General features: G+C 49.1%; 2 protein-coding genes across 3 annotated transcripts in view; one reads left to right on the top strand and one right to left on the bottom strand.

Moving 5' to 3' along the window:
* LOC130296495 (zinc finger protein 605-like) overlaps positions 1-14,588 on the bottom strand; it is a 505,889-nt gene that overhangs the window by 431,964 nt on the left and 59,337 nt on the right. The window lies entirely within an intron of this gene.
* LOC130296767 (zinc finger protein OZF-like) overlaps positions 5,633-14,588 on the top strand; it is a 41,375-nt gene continuing 32,419 nt past the window's right edge. Inside the window, exons 1-4 of one of the 2 annotated variants that reach the window (XM_056548707.1) lie at positions 5,633-6,080; positions 6,281-6,460; positions 9,432-9,558; positions 9,642-9,709. In XM_056548707.1, coding sequence (XP_056404682.1) covers positions 6,003-6,080; positions 6,281-6,460; positions 9,432-9,558; positions 9,642-9,709 — 453 coding nt within the window. In that variant the 5' untranslated portion in view covers positions 5,633-6,002. The remainder of the gene's footprint in view (positions 6,081-6,280; positions 6,461-9,431; positions 9,559-9,641; positions 9,710-14,588) is intronic. The other variant, XM_056548685.1, reaches the window with a different exon arrangement.

Raw genomic sequence — 14,588 nt, 5'->3', positions numbered from 1 at the left:
GCACTGTGTGGTGGAGTCCTTTATCCCCGTCACATTCTCCATTTTTTTCTTGGGCCGTCACTTCTTTCCATTATAGGGGACCTCACCTGGAAAGTGTTGGCATGGGACGAGGAGGGGTCCGCCAGCTCCTTCCTCCTCACCAAAGATCGGGGTCTTGAGTACCTCCTGGAACTGGAGGAATGTCCCTGTGTTGTCTGTGGTCCGGTAGAGTACAAAAGTGCTGTACCTTGCCATCTGGACCATGTAAACCGCTACTTTTTGGTACCATGCCCGGGTTTTGCGCATGGCATTATATGGTTTTGAGGACTTGATCTGAGAGATCAAATCCTCCCATATACCGATTGTAGTCCAGAATACAATCGGGTTTGAGGACTGTCAACGTGGTACCTTGCACAGGGACAGGGGTGCTTCCATTACTGTGAATGGTGGTCAGTATAAGGACCTCCTTTTGTCCTTAAATCTGACCAGCAATATGTCACTGGTAATGGCCCTGCTCACTCACCACTAGGGATTGGGATGGTGAGGGAATATGAAGGAATGGGATTGGGATGGTGAGGGAATATGCAGGGATGGGATTGGGATGGTGAGGGAATATGCAGGGATGGGATTGGGATGGTGAGGGAATATGCAGGGATGGGATTGGGATGGTGAGGGAATATGCAGGGATGCCTCGTTGGTTTTTCTGCACAAGCGGCAGTGGCTCTGGTGGAAAGGGACCTGAAGAGGGGGAAGCTGGTATAGCAGTTATCAATGTATAGGTGATAACCCTTATCCAACAGTGGGTACATCAGATCCCACACAATTTTCCTGCTAACTCCCAGGATGGGTGAGAATTCTGGAGGTTCAGTGCGGTAATCCCTCCCTTCATAAACTCTAAAGCAGCAGGTGTACCCGGTAGTACTCTTACACAGCTTGTAGAGTTTGAATGGGTACTCCGGACCATCGCTTCTCGGCCTTTTGGCTAAGATGAAGTGTAGTACCCTTCCTGTTAGTTGGCGGTGTGAAAGACCACCAAGGCAGGATGGGGAACCACACAGTAGGACGGGTGTACCAGGGATGGCTGTATAGCACAGCAGTCATCCCCGATGAGACCTGTTCCCTGCTGGATCTGGCCTTAAGGTCCGGGTAGAGTGAAGGCCGAGGTGGACAAGTGCCCTGGGAGTCGTGACCCCAGGGTGCCGGAATTCACTTGGTATTGGCAACCCCACTTGAATGAAAGCACGTAGAACGCACTTTTTCTCTCCCTCTTCTGGGCACTCATCCTTAGTATCCCGGCCTTCCGGCTAGGATCAGGGAATTTTTTATAGAGCCGGTCGGATGTCCGGGCAGTATTACACACTGTGCACATCCACTTATTTATGTATTTTTTTGTCACTGTGTCCACTTTTTGTGTTCCTTTGTCCACTAGGATTTGGTAGGGTGCGGTAGCCCTTCTGGGTGTCCCTCCTGCCGATCTAGGGGAGGTGTGTGTGGCTATGAGGTTCCTCACCTCCCTGCTATACCCCGTAGCATCCTGTTTCGGCAGGATGCCAAACCGGTTTTACTGGTTCCTTGGTGACAACCTGGTTAATGCCTAGTTGTCTGCCGGGAACACTTTCGGTCCCTGAGTAGCTTCGGCGAAAGGGGACATTGTACCTGGAACCTTGCAGGTGCCTTTTGGCCCGGAGGCAAAGGGTTTGGTTTGTTGGGGGGCCTCTCTCCTTTCGGAGAAGGGCTTGCGTTAGACTGCATCCTCGTGCACGTTTTTTTGTGTGAACACTTGCACTTTTTACTTGCACTTGGGTGATTTGAGAGCACGTACCTTGGCTTTCAAAAAAATAAAATAAAAAAAATCTCCGGCCCTAAGACATCTTATCCCAAAGGATAGGGGATAAGATTTATGACCGCTGGGGACCCCCGCAATCTTGCATTCGGCACCCACCTCTTTGAGCTGGATGCTGCGCTGCCAGCTCACAAACTGCCGGGTGCCGACCACAGGGCCGGAGTATCGTGACGTCACGCCCGCTATGCAAGTCTATGGGAGGGGGCGTGACGGCCCCCGTGGTGAGACATCTTATCCCCTACTCCGCCCCCGGGCGGAGCGGGGGCGGGGGGTGACATCACACAGGGGCGGAGTAGGGGATACGATGTCTCACCACGGGGGCCGTCACGCCCCCTCCCATAGACTTGCATAGCGGGGGCAACGTCACCATACTCCTTCCACGTGATCGGCACCCGGCAGTTTGTAAGCTGGCGCCGCGGCATCCAGCTCAAAGAGGTGGGTGCCGAATGCAAGATTGTGGGGGTCCCCAGCAGCGGGACCCCCGTGGTCAGACATCTTATTCCCGATCCTTTGGATATGGGGTAAGATGTCTTAGGGCCGGAGTTCCCCTTTAACTCCATAACTTGCCCTCTAGAAAGGTATGTACTGGCGAAAGGGGAGTCTCCCTTTAAAACTAATCAAGGACTCATCTATTGCATGGTCCTTTAGGGGACAAAGGCCTTCGAAAATTTTACACCAAAATTGATCGATGATCAGCCTGATTTTGTATAGGCGGTCACACGCAGGATCGGGGAGGTCATGTTGCATTATCAGAATAATGCAAACATTTTTGGATGGCCTTGAAACGTGCCCGTGCGGAAACTGTGCAGGTCGGAACTTTACTACTTTTATTTTTAAAAAGACCTATGAAACATGAAAGAAGCGATTTGATTGGTTGCTATGGAAAACAGGTCAACTTTTTCTCTGCACAGGTTTTGATAAATCTCCCAATTGATCTCTTTTGTATGATTGGCAAACAGTCTCCTGTCACAAAGAATAAAAAGAATGGGACCCAGAACAGACCATTGTGGCAATCACTTGTAACCAGTCATTGGACAGAATACACACTATTACCTACAAACCTCTGATATAGGTACATGCACATTACACATATACAGCTCTACTGTGTACACATACAGCCCAGCTACATGTACATTACACATATACAGCTCTACTGTGTACACATACAGCTCAGCTACATGTACATTACACATATACAGCTCTACTGTGTACACATACAGCTCAGCTACATGTACATTACACATATACAGCTCTACTGTGTACACATACAGCTCAGCTACATGTACATTACACATATACAGCTCTACTGTGTACACATACAGCTCAGCTACATGTACATTACACATATACAGCTCTACTGTGTACACATACAGCTCAGCTACATGTACATTACACATATACAACTCTACTGTGTACACATACAGCTCAGCTACATGTACATTACACATATACAGCTCTACTGTGTACACATACAGCTCAGCTACATGTACATTACACATATACAGCTCTACTGTGTACACATACAGCTCAGCTACATGTCCATTACACATATACAGCTCTACTGTGTACATACAGCTCAGCTACATGTACATTACATATACAGCTCTACTGTGTACACATACAGCTCAGCTACATGTACATTACACATATACAGCTCTACTGTGTACACCTACAGCTCAGCTACATGTACATTACACATATACAGCTCTACTGTGTACACATACAGCTCAGCTACATGTACATTACACATATACAGCTCTACAGTGTACACATACAGCACAGCTACATGTACATTACACATATACAGCTCTACTGTGTACACATACAGCTCAGCTACATGTACATTACACACATACAGCTCTACTGTGTACACATACAGCTCAGCTACATGTACATTACACATATACAGCTCTACTGTGTACACATACAGCTCAGCTACATGTACATTACACATATACAGCTCTACTGTGTACACATACAGCCCAGCTACATGTACATTACACATATACAGCTCTACTGTGTACACATACAGCTCAGCTACATGTACATTACACATATACAGCTCTACTGTGTACACATACAGCTCAGCTACATGTACATTACACATATACAGCTCTACTGTGTACACATACAGCTCAGCTACATGTACATTACACATATACAGCTCAGCTACATGTACATTACACATATACAGCTCTACTGTGTACACATGCAGCTCAGCTACATGTACATTACACATATACAGCTCTACTGTGTACACATACAGCTCAGCTACATGCACATTACACATATACAGCTCTACTGTGTACACATACAGCCCAGCTACATGCACATTACACATATACAGCTCTACTGTGTATACATACAGCTCAGTTACATGTACATTACACATATACAGCTCTACTGTGTACACATACAGCTCAGCTACATGTACATTACACATATACAGCTCTACTGTGTACACATACAGCTCAGCTACATGCACATTACACATATACAGCTCTACTGTGTACACATACATCTCAGCTACATGCACATTACACATATACAGCTCTACTGTGTACACATACAGCTCAGCTACATGTACATGACACATATACAGCTCTACTGTGTACACATACAGCTCAGCTACATGCACATTACACATATACAGCTCTACTGTGTACACATACAGCTCAGCTACATGTACATTACACATATACAGCTCTACTGTGTACACATACAGCTCAGCTACATGTACATTACACATATACAGCTTTACTGTGTACACATACAGCTCAGCTACATGTACATTACACATATACAGCTCTACTGTGTACACATACAGCTCAGCTACATGTACATTACACATATACAGCTCTACTGTGTACACATACAGCTCAGCTACATGCACATTACACATATACAGCTCTACTGTGTACACATACAGCTGAGCTACATGCACATTACACATATACAGCTCTACTGTGTACACACACAGCTCAGCTACATGCACATTACACATATACAGCTCTACTGTGTACACATACAGCTCAGCTACATGTACATTACACATATACAGCTCTACTGTGTACACACACAGCTCAGCTACATGCACATTACACATATACAGCTCTACTGTGTACACATACAGCTCAGCTACATGTACATTACACATATACAGCTCTACTGTGTACACACACAGCTCAGCTACATGTACATTACACATATACAGCTCTACTGTGTACACATACAGCTCAGCTACATGTACATTACACATATACAGCTCTACTGTGTACACATACAGCTCAGCTACATGCACATTACACATATACAGCTCTACTGTGTACACATACAGCTCAGCTACATGTACATTACACATATACAGCTCTACTGTGTACACATACAGCTCAGCTACATGTACATTACACATATACAGCTCTACTGTGTACACATACAGCTCAGCTACATGTACATTACACATATACAGCTCTACTGTGTACACATACAGCTCAGCTACATGCACATTACACACAGCTCTGCTGCAGACATATATAACACACACATACACAGCTCTGCACCACGCACATCACACACACACAGCTCTGCTGCATACACATAACTTCAGCTCATCCAGCAGCGATCACAACCAGCACAGCAGAGTCCTGCATACACTGAGCAGATGAGCCTAGAGCAGCAGCCCCTGATCATGTGACTCCTCCTCCTCTTTCTCCATGTGACTGATCACATGACTGTGACATCATGGCAGGTGGTGTAAGCACAGGGTAAGTACCCGGCTCTGTACAGTCTGTGGTGGAGGTATGTGTGAGGTCATCAGGAAGGGACGGCATCATTAACCCCTTCAGGACCGGTTGGTTTGGAGTCTTCATGGGGTTTTCTGATTTTAATGCAAAACTAGCTCCAGTCTCCTGGGTGTAATATGATAAATGTCTCCATCTGCTGTAGGTTATAAATCTGTTTGATCCCATCCTGACCGTACATTATATCCCCCAACATTTTCCTACACTGTATGGAGATACTGACCATGTGGTGTCTGCCATCTTATCTCTCCTCTGAGCTGAGTCCTAAGTTTATAGGTTTATATGGGATTTTACACTGGATCCTCTTCTTCCCTTCAGGTTTCTCCAACCCAGGATCCTCTGCTGATATCTGCTATATAATAGAAGTTTCCTGATCAACCATGGAGAGAGACAGGAACAAGATGGCCGACAGGATAATAGACCTCACCCTAGAGATACTCTTCCGGATTACTGGAGAGGTGAGGGATTCTGGGAGTGATGTCACATGACCTCATTCTTATCTGTAATAACAAATGGATATGACTGGAGAGGTGAGGGATTCTGGGAGTGATGTCACATGACCTCATTCTTATCTATGTAACAACAGATGGATAAGACCGGAGAGGTGAGGGATTCTGGGAATGTATGTAGTGATATTAATGTGTCTCTCCATACACAGGATTACACAGTAATGAAGAAGTCCTCTAGTGGGCGCTGTCGGTCCCCTGTGTGTGAAGGACGGGGAAGAACCCTGAGTCCAATCCCGGGGCCCCCACCTCACTCCCTGATACATGAGGAAATGGAGGAACAGAAGATCCTAGAACTGATCAACAAGATGATGGAGCTGCTGACTGGAGAGGTGACCCTGCTGGGACATTATAGAGTAATGGAGGGTCTGGTGATGACTGGAGAGGTGACCCTGCTGGGAATGCTGGGACATTATACAGTAATGGAGGGGTCTGGTGATGACTGGAGAGGTGACACTGCTGGGACATTATACAGTAATGGAGGGTCTGGTGATGTCTGGAGAGGTGACACTGCTGGGACATTATACAGTAATGGAGGGGTCTGGTGATGACTGGAGAGGTGACACTGCTGGGAATGCTGGGACATTATACAGTAATGGAGGGGTCTGGTGATGACTGGAGAGGTGACACTGCTGGGAATGCTGGGACATTATACAGTAATGGAGGGGTCTGGTGATGACTGGAGAGGTGACACTGCTGGGAATGCTGGGACATTATACAGTAATGGAGGGGTCTGGTGATGACTGGAGAGGTGACACTGCTGGGAATGCTGGGACATTATACAGTAATGGAGGGGTCTGGTGATGACTGGAGAGGTGACACTGCTGGGACATTATACAGTAATGGAGGGGTCTGGTGATGACTGGAGAGGTGACACTGCTGGGAATGCTGGGACATTATACAGTAATGGAGGGGTCTGGTGATGACTGGAGAGGTGACACTGCCGGGAATGCTGGGACATTATACAGTAATGGAGGGGTCTGGTGATGACTGGAGAGGTGACCCTGCTGGGAATGCTGGGACATTATACAGTAATGGAGGGGTCTGGTGATGACTGGAGAGATGACCCTGCCGGGAATGCTGGGACATTATACAGTAATGGAGGGGTCTGGTGATGACTGGAGAGGTGACACTGCTGGGACATTATACAGTAATGGAGGGGTCTGGTGATGACTGGAGAGGTGACACTGCTGGGAATGCTGGGACATTATACAGTAATGGAGGAGTCTGGTGATGACTGGAGAGGTGACACTGCTGGGAATGCTGGGACATTATACAGTAATGGAGGGGTCTGGTGATGACTGGAGAGGTGACACTGCTGGGAATGCTGGGACATTATACAGTAATGGAGGGGTCTGGTAATGACTGGAGAGGTGACACTGCTGGGACATTATACAGTAATGGAGGGGTCTGGTGATGACTGGAGAGGTGACACTGCTGGGAATGCTGGGACATTATACAGTAATGGAGGGGTCTGGTGATGACTGGAGAGGTGACACTGCTGGGACATTATACAGTAATGGAGGGGTCTGGTGATGACTGGAGAGGTGACACTGCTGGGAATGCTGGGACATTATACAGTAATGGAGGAGTCTGGTGATGACTGGAGAGGTGACCCTGCTGGGAATGCTGGGACATTATACAGTAATGGAGGGGTCTGGTGATGACTGGAGAGGTGACACTGCTGGGAATGCTGGGACATTATACAGTAATGGAGGGGTCTGGTGATGACTGGAGAGGTGACACTGCTGGGACATTATACAGTAATGGAGGGGTCTGGTAATGACTGGAGAGGTGACACTGCTGGGACATTATACAGTAATGGAGGGGTCTGGTGATGACTGGAGAGGTGACACTGCTGGGAATGCTGGGACATTATACAGTAATGGAGGGGTCTGGTGATGACTGGAGAGGTGACACTGCTGGGACATTATACAGTAATGGAGGGGTCTGGTGATGACTGGAGAGGTGACACTGCTGGGAATGCTGGGACATTATACAGTAATGGAGGGGTCTGGTGATGACTGGAGAGGTGACACTGCTGGGACATTATACAGTAATGGAGGGGTCTGGTGATGACTGGAGAGGTGACACTGCTGGGAATGCTGGGACATTATACAGTAATGGAGGGGTCTGGTGATGACTGGAGAGGTGACACTGCTGGGACATTATACAGTAATGGAGGGGTCTGGTGATGACTGGAGAGGTGACACTGCTGGGACATTATACAGTAATGGGGGGGTCTGGTGATGACTGGAGAGGTGACACTGCTGGGACATTATACAGTAATGGAGGGGTCTGGTGATGACTGAAGAGGTGACACTGCTGGGACATTATACAGTAATGGAGGGGTCTGGTGATGACTGGAGAGGTGACACTGCTGGGACATTATACAGTAATGGAGGGGTCTGGTGATGACTGGAGAGGTGACACTGCTGGGAATGCTGGGACATTATACAGTAATGGAGGGGTCTGGTGATGACTGGAGAGGTGACACTGCTGGGAATGCTGGGACATTATACAATAATGGAGGGGTCTGGTGATGACTGGAGAGGTGACACTGCTGGGAATGCTGGGACATTATACAATAATGGAGGGGTCTGGTGATGACTGGAGAGGTGACACTGCTGGGAATGCTGGGACATTATACAGTAATGGAGGGGTCTGGTGATGACTGGAGAGGTGACACTGCTGGGACATTATACAGTAATGGAGGGGTCTGGTGATGACTGGAGAGGTGACACTGCTGGGAATGCTGGGACATTATACAGTAATGGAGGGGTCTGGTGATGACTGGAGAGGTGACACTGCTGGGAATGCTGGGACATTATACAGTAATGGAGGGTCTGGTGATGACTGGAGAGGTGACACTGCTGAGACATTATACAGTAATGGAGGGGTCTGGTGATGACTGGAGAGGTGACACTGCTGGGACATTATACAGTAATGGAGGGGTCTGGTGATGACTGGAGAGGTGACACTGCTGGGAATGCTGGGACATTATACAGTAATGGGGGGGTCTGGTGATGACTGGAGAGGTGACACTGCTGGGACATTATACAGTAATGGAGGGGTCTGGTGATGACTGGAGAGGTGACACTGCTGGGAATGCTGGGACATTATACAGTAATGGAGGGGTCTGGTGATGACTGGAGAGGTGACACTGCTGGGAATGCTGGGACATTATACAGTAATGGAGGGGTCTGGTGATGACTGGAGAGGTGACACTGCTGGGAATGCTGGGACATTATACAGTAACACCACTGGAGGGGTCGGGGTGATGACTGTATCATTATGTGTCAGGTTCCTATAAGGTGTCAGGACGTGGCGGTCTATTTCTCCATGGAGGAGTGGGAGTATGTAGAAGGACACAAGGATCAGTACAAGGATCAGGTGATGATGGAGGATCAGCAGCCCCTCACATCAGCAGGTAATAGACATGACTATATACACACGTCCTCTCATTATTTGTATGTAAAGAATGAATTCAGTCTCTGTATGTGTTCCCTACAGTCAGATCCAGTAAGAGAACAGCAGCAGAGAGGTGTCCCCGTCCTCTTCTTCCACATGATCAGGATCAGGTAGTGTAATAAAGCTCCCATTCCTTATATACTGTCACGATGCCGGCTGGCAGGTAGTGGATCCTCTGTGCCAGAGAGGGATTGGCGTGGACCGTGCTAGTGGATCGGTTCTAAGTCACTACTGGTTTTCACCAGAGCCCGCCGCAAAGCGGGATGGTCTTGCTGCGGCGGTAGTGACCAGGTCGTATCCACTAGCAACGGCTCAACCTCTCTGGCTGCTGAAGATAGGCGCGGTACAAGGGAGTAGACAGAAGCAAGGTCGGACGTAGCAGAAGGTCGGGGCAGGCAGCAAGGATCGTAGTCAGGGGCAACGGCAGGAGGTCTGGAACACAGGCTAGGAACATACAAGGAACGCTTTCACTGGCACAATGGCAACAAGATCCGGCAGGGAAGTGCACAGGTGAAGACACTAATTGGAATCACTGCGCCAATCAGCGGCGCAGTGGCCCTTTAAATCGCAAAGACCCGGCGCGCGCGCGCCCTAGGGAGCGGGGCCGCGCGCGCCGGGACAGGACCGAGGGAGAGCGAGTCAGGTACGGGAGCCGGGGTGCGCATCGCGAGCGGGCGCTACCCGCATCGTGAATCGCATCCCGGCTGGCAGCAGAATCGCAGCGCCCCGGGTCAGTGGATCTGACCGGAGCGCTGCAGCGGAGAGAGTGTAGCGAGCGCTCCGGGGAGGAGCGGGGACCTGGAGCGCTCGGCGTAACAGTACCCCCCCCCCTTGGGTCTCCCCCTCTTTTTAGGGCCTGAGAACCTGAGGAGCAGACTTTTATCTAGGATGTTGTCCTCAGGTTCCCAGGATCTCTCTTCAGGACCACAACCCTCCCAGTCCACTAAAAAAAAAGTTTTCCCTCTGACCTTTTTAGAGGCTAAGATCTCTTTGACAGAGAAGATGTCCGAGGAGCCGGAAACAGGAGTGGGAGGAACAGATTTGGGAGAAAAACGGTTGAGGATGAGTGGTTTAAGAAGAGAGACGTGAAAGGCATTAGGGATACGAAGAGAAGGAGGAAGAAGAAGTTTGTAAGAGACAGGATTAATTTGACACAAAATTTTGAAAGGACCAAGATAGCGTGGTCCCAACTTGTAGCTAGGGACACGGAAGCGGACATATTTAGCGGAGAGCCATACCTTGTCTCCAGGGGAAAAAACGGGAGGAGCTCTTCTTTTCTTATCCGCGAACCTCTTCATGCGTGAAGAAGCCTGTAAGAGAGAATTTTGGGTCTCTCTCCATATAATGGAAAGGTCACGAGAAATTTCATCCACAGCGGGCAGACCAGAGGGCAAGGGGGTAGGGAGGGGGGGAAGAGGGTGACGGCCGTACACCACGAAAAATGGGGATTTGGAGGAAGATTCAGAGACTCTGAAGTTATACGAGAATTTGGCCCATGGAAGGAGATCTGCCCAGTCATCCTGGCCGGAGGAAACAAAATGTCGCAAATAATCACCCAAGACTTGGTTAATTCTTTCTACTTGTCCATTGGACTGGGGATGATATGCAGAAGAAAAATTTAATTTAATCTTGAGTTGTTTACAGAGAGCCCTCCAGAATTTAGACACAAATTGGACGCCTCTATCCGAGACGATCTGCGTAGGCAACCCGTGAAGACGAAAAATGTGTACAAAAAATTGTTTAGCCAACTGAGGCGCTGAAGGAAGACCAGGAAGAGGGATGAAATGTGCCATTTTGGAGAATCGATCAACGACCACCCAAATAACAGTGTTGCCACGGGAAGGGGGTAAATCAGTAATAAAATCCATACCAATCAGAGACCAAGGCTGTTCGGGGACAGGCAGGGGATGAAGAAAACCAGCGGGCTTCTGGCGAGGAGTCTTATCCCGGGCACAGAGTGCAGGCTCGCACAAAGTCCACAACATCCGTCTCCAGAGTCGGCCACCAATAGAAGCGGGAGATGAGTTGCACAGATTTCTTGATGCCCCCATGACCAGCGAGATGGGAGGAGTGACCCCATTTGAGGATTCCGAGGCGTTGGCGTGGAGAAACAAAGGTCTTTCCTGGAGGAGTTTGCCTGATGGAGGCTGGAGAAGTGGAGATCAGGCAGTCAGGTGGAATGATGTGTTGCGGAGAGAGTTCAACTTCTGAGGCATCCGAGGAACGAGAGAGAGCATCGGCCCTAATGTTCTTATCGGCAGGACGAAAGTGAATCTCAAAATTAAATCGGGCAAAGAACAGAGACCACCGGGCCTGGCGAGGATTCAGCCGTTGGGCAGACTGGAGGTAGGAGAGGTTCTTGTGGTCGGTGTAAATAATAACTGGAAATCTTGATCCCTCCAGCAGATGCCTCCATTCCTCAAGTGCTAATTTAATGGCTAGAAGCTCTCGATCCCCGATGGAGTAGTTCCTCTCCGCCGGAGAGAAGGTCCTAGAAAAAAAACCACAAGTGACAGCATGCCCGGAAGAATTTTTTTGTAAAAGAACAGCTCCAGCTCCCACTGAGGAGGCATCAACCTCCAATAGGAAGGGTTTGGAAGGGTCAGGTCTGGAGAGCACGGGAGCCGAAGAAAAGGCAGACTTGAGTCGTTTAAAGGCGTCTTCCGCTTGAGGAGGCCACGACTTGGGATCGGCATTTTTTTTGGTTAAAGCCACGATAGGAGCCACAACGGTAGAAAAATGTGGAATAAATTGCCTGTAATAATTGGCGAACCCCAAAAAGCGTTGGATAGCACGGAGTCCGGAGGGGCGTGGCCAATCTAAGACGGCAGAGAGTTTGTCTGGATCCATTTGTAGTCCCTGGCCAGAGACCAAATATCCTAGAAAAGGAAGAGATTGGCATTCAAACAGACATTTCTCAATTTTGGCATAGAGTTGATTGTCACGAAGTCTCTGAAGAACCATACGGACATGCTGGCGGTGTTCTTCTAGATTGGCAGAAAAAATTAGGATATCGTCCAGATATACAACAACACAGGAGTATAACAGATCACGAAAAATTTCATTGACAAAGTCTTGGAAGACAGCAGGGGCGTTGCACAGGCCAAAGGGCATGACCAGATACTCAAAGTGTCCATCTCTGGTGTTAAACGCCGTTTTCCACTCATCCCCCTCTCTGATGCGGATGAGGTTATAGGCGCCTCTTAAGTCCAATTTAGTAAAGATGTGGGCACCTTGGAGGCGATCAAAGAGTTCAGAGATGAGGGGTAGGGGGTAGCGGTTCTTAACCGTGATTTTATTAAGACCGCGGTAGTCAATGCAAGGACGTAGGGAGCCATCTTTTTTGGACACAAAGAAAAATCCAGCTCCGGCAGGAGAGGAGGATTTACGGATAAAGCCCTTTTTTAAATTTTCCTGGACATACTCAGACATGGCAAGAGTCTCTGGGGCAGAGAGAGGATAAATTCTGCCCCGGGGTGGAGTAGTACCCGGGAGGAGGTCGATAGGGCAATCATAAGGCCTGTGAGGAGGTAGAGTCTCAGCTTGTTTTTTGCAGAAAACATCCGCGAAGTCCATATAGGCCTTAGGGAGACCGGTTACTGAGGGAACCACAGAGTCACGGCAAGGGTTACTGGGAACCGGTCTTAGACAGTCCTTGGAACAAGAGGGCCCCCAACTCTTGATCTCCCCAGTGGACCAATCCAGGGTTGGGGAATGGAGTTGAAGCCAGGGAAGTCCAAGGAGAATTTCCGAGGTGCAATTGGGGAGGACCAAAAGTTCAATCCTCTCGTGATGAGATCCGATGCTCATTAGAAGGGGCTCCGTGCGGAAGCGTATGGTACAGTCCAATCTTTCATTGTTTACACAATTGATGTAAAGGGGTCTGGCGAGACTGGTCACTGGGATGTTGAACCTGTTGACGAGAGAGGCCAAAATAAAATTTCCTGCAGATCCAGAGTCCAAGAAGGCCACGGTAGAGAAGGAGAAGGCAGAGGCAGACATCCGCACAGGCACAGTAAGACGTGGAGAAGCAGAGTAGACATCAAGGACTGTCTCTCCTTTGTGCGGAGTCAGCGGACGTCTTTCCAGGCGGGGAGGACGGATAGGACAATCCCTCAGGAAGTGTTCGGTACTAGCACAGTACAGGCAGAGGTTCTCCATGCGGCGTCGTGTCCTCTCTTGAGGTGTCAGGCGAGACCGGTCGACCTGCATAGCCTCCACGGCGGGAGGCACAGGAACAGATTGCAGGGGACCAGAGGAGAGAGGAGCCGAGGAGAAGAAACGCCTCGTGCGAACAGAGTCCATATCTTGGCGGAGCTCCTGACGCCTTTCGGAAAAACGCATGTCAATGCGAGTGGCTAGGTGAATAAGTTCATGTAGATTAGCAGGAATTTCTCGTGCGGCCAGAACATCTTTAATGTTGCTGGATAGGCCTTTTTTAAAGGTCGCGCAGAGGGCCTCATTATTCCAGGACAATTCTGAAGCAAGAGTACGGAATTGTACGGCATACTCGCCAACGGAAGAATTACCCTGGACCAGGTTCAACAGGGCAGTCTCAGCAGAAGAGGCTCGGGCAGGTTCCTCAAAGACACTTCGGACTTCCGAGAAGAAGGAGTGTACAGAGGCAGTGACAGGATCATTGCGGTCCCAGAGCGGTGTGGCCCATGACAGGGCTTTTCCGGACAGAAGGCTGACTACGAAAGCCACCTTAGACCTTTCAGTGGGAAACAGGTCCGACATCATCTCCAGATGCAGGGAACATTGGGAAAGAAAGCCACGGCAAAACTTAGAGTCCCCATCAAATTTATCCGGCAAGGATAGGCGTAGCCCAGGAGCGGCCACTCGCTGCGGAGGAGGTGCAGGAGCTGGCGGAGGAGATGACTGCTGAAGCTGTGGTAGTAACTGTTGTAGCATAACGGTCAGTTGAGACAGCTGGTGGCCTTGTTGCGCTATCTGTTGTGACTGCTGGGCGACCACCGTGGTGAGGTC

The sequence above is a fragment of the Hyla sarda genome, chromosome 1 (genome assembly GCF_029499605.1).
Source record: "Hyla sarda isolate aHylSar1 chromosome 1, aHylSar1.hap1, whole genome shotgun sequence".
In the NCBI taxonomy this organism is placed as follows: Eukaryota; Metazoa; Chordata; class Amphibia; order Anura; family Hylidae; genus Hyla; species Hyla sarda.
Note: the sequence above shows the minus strand (reverse complement) of the source record. Positions and strands in the feature narration are given on the sequence as shown.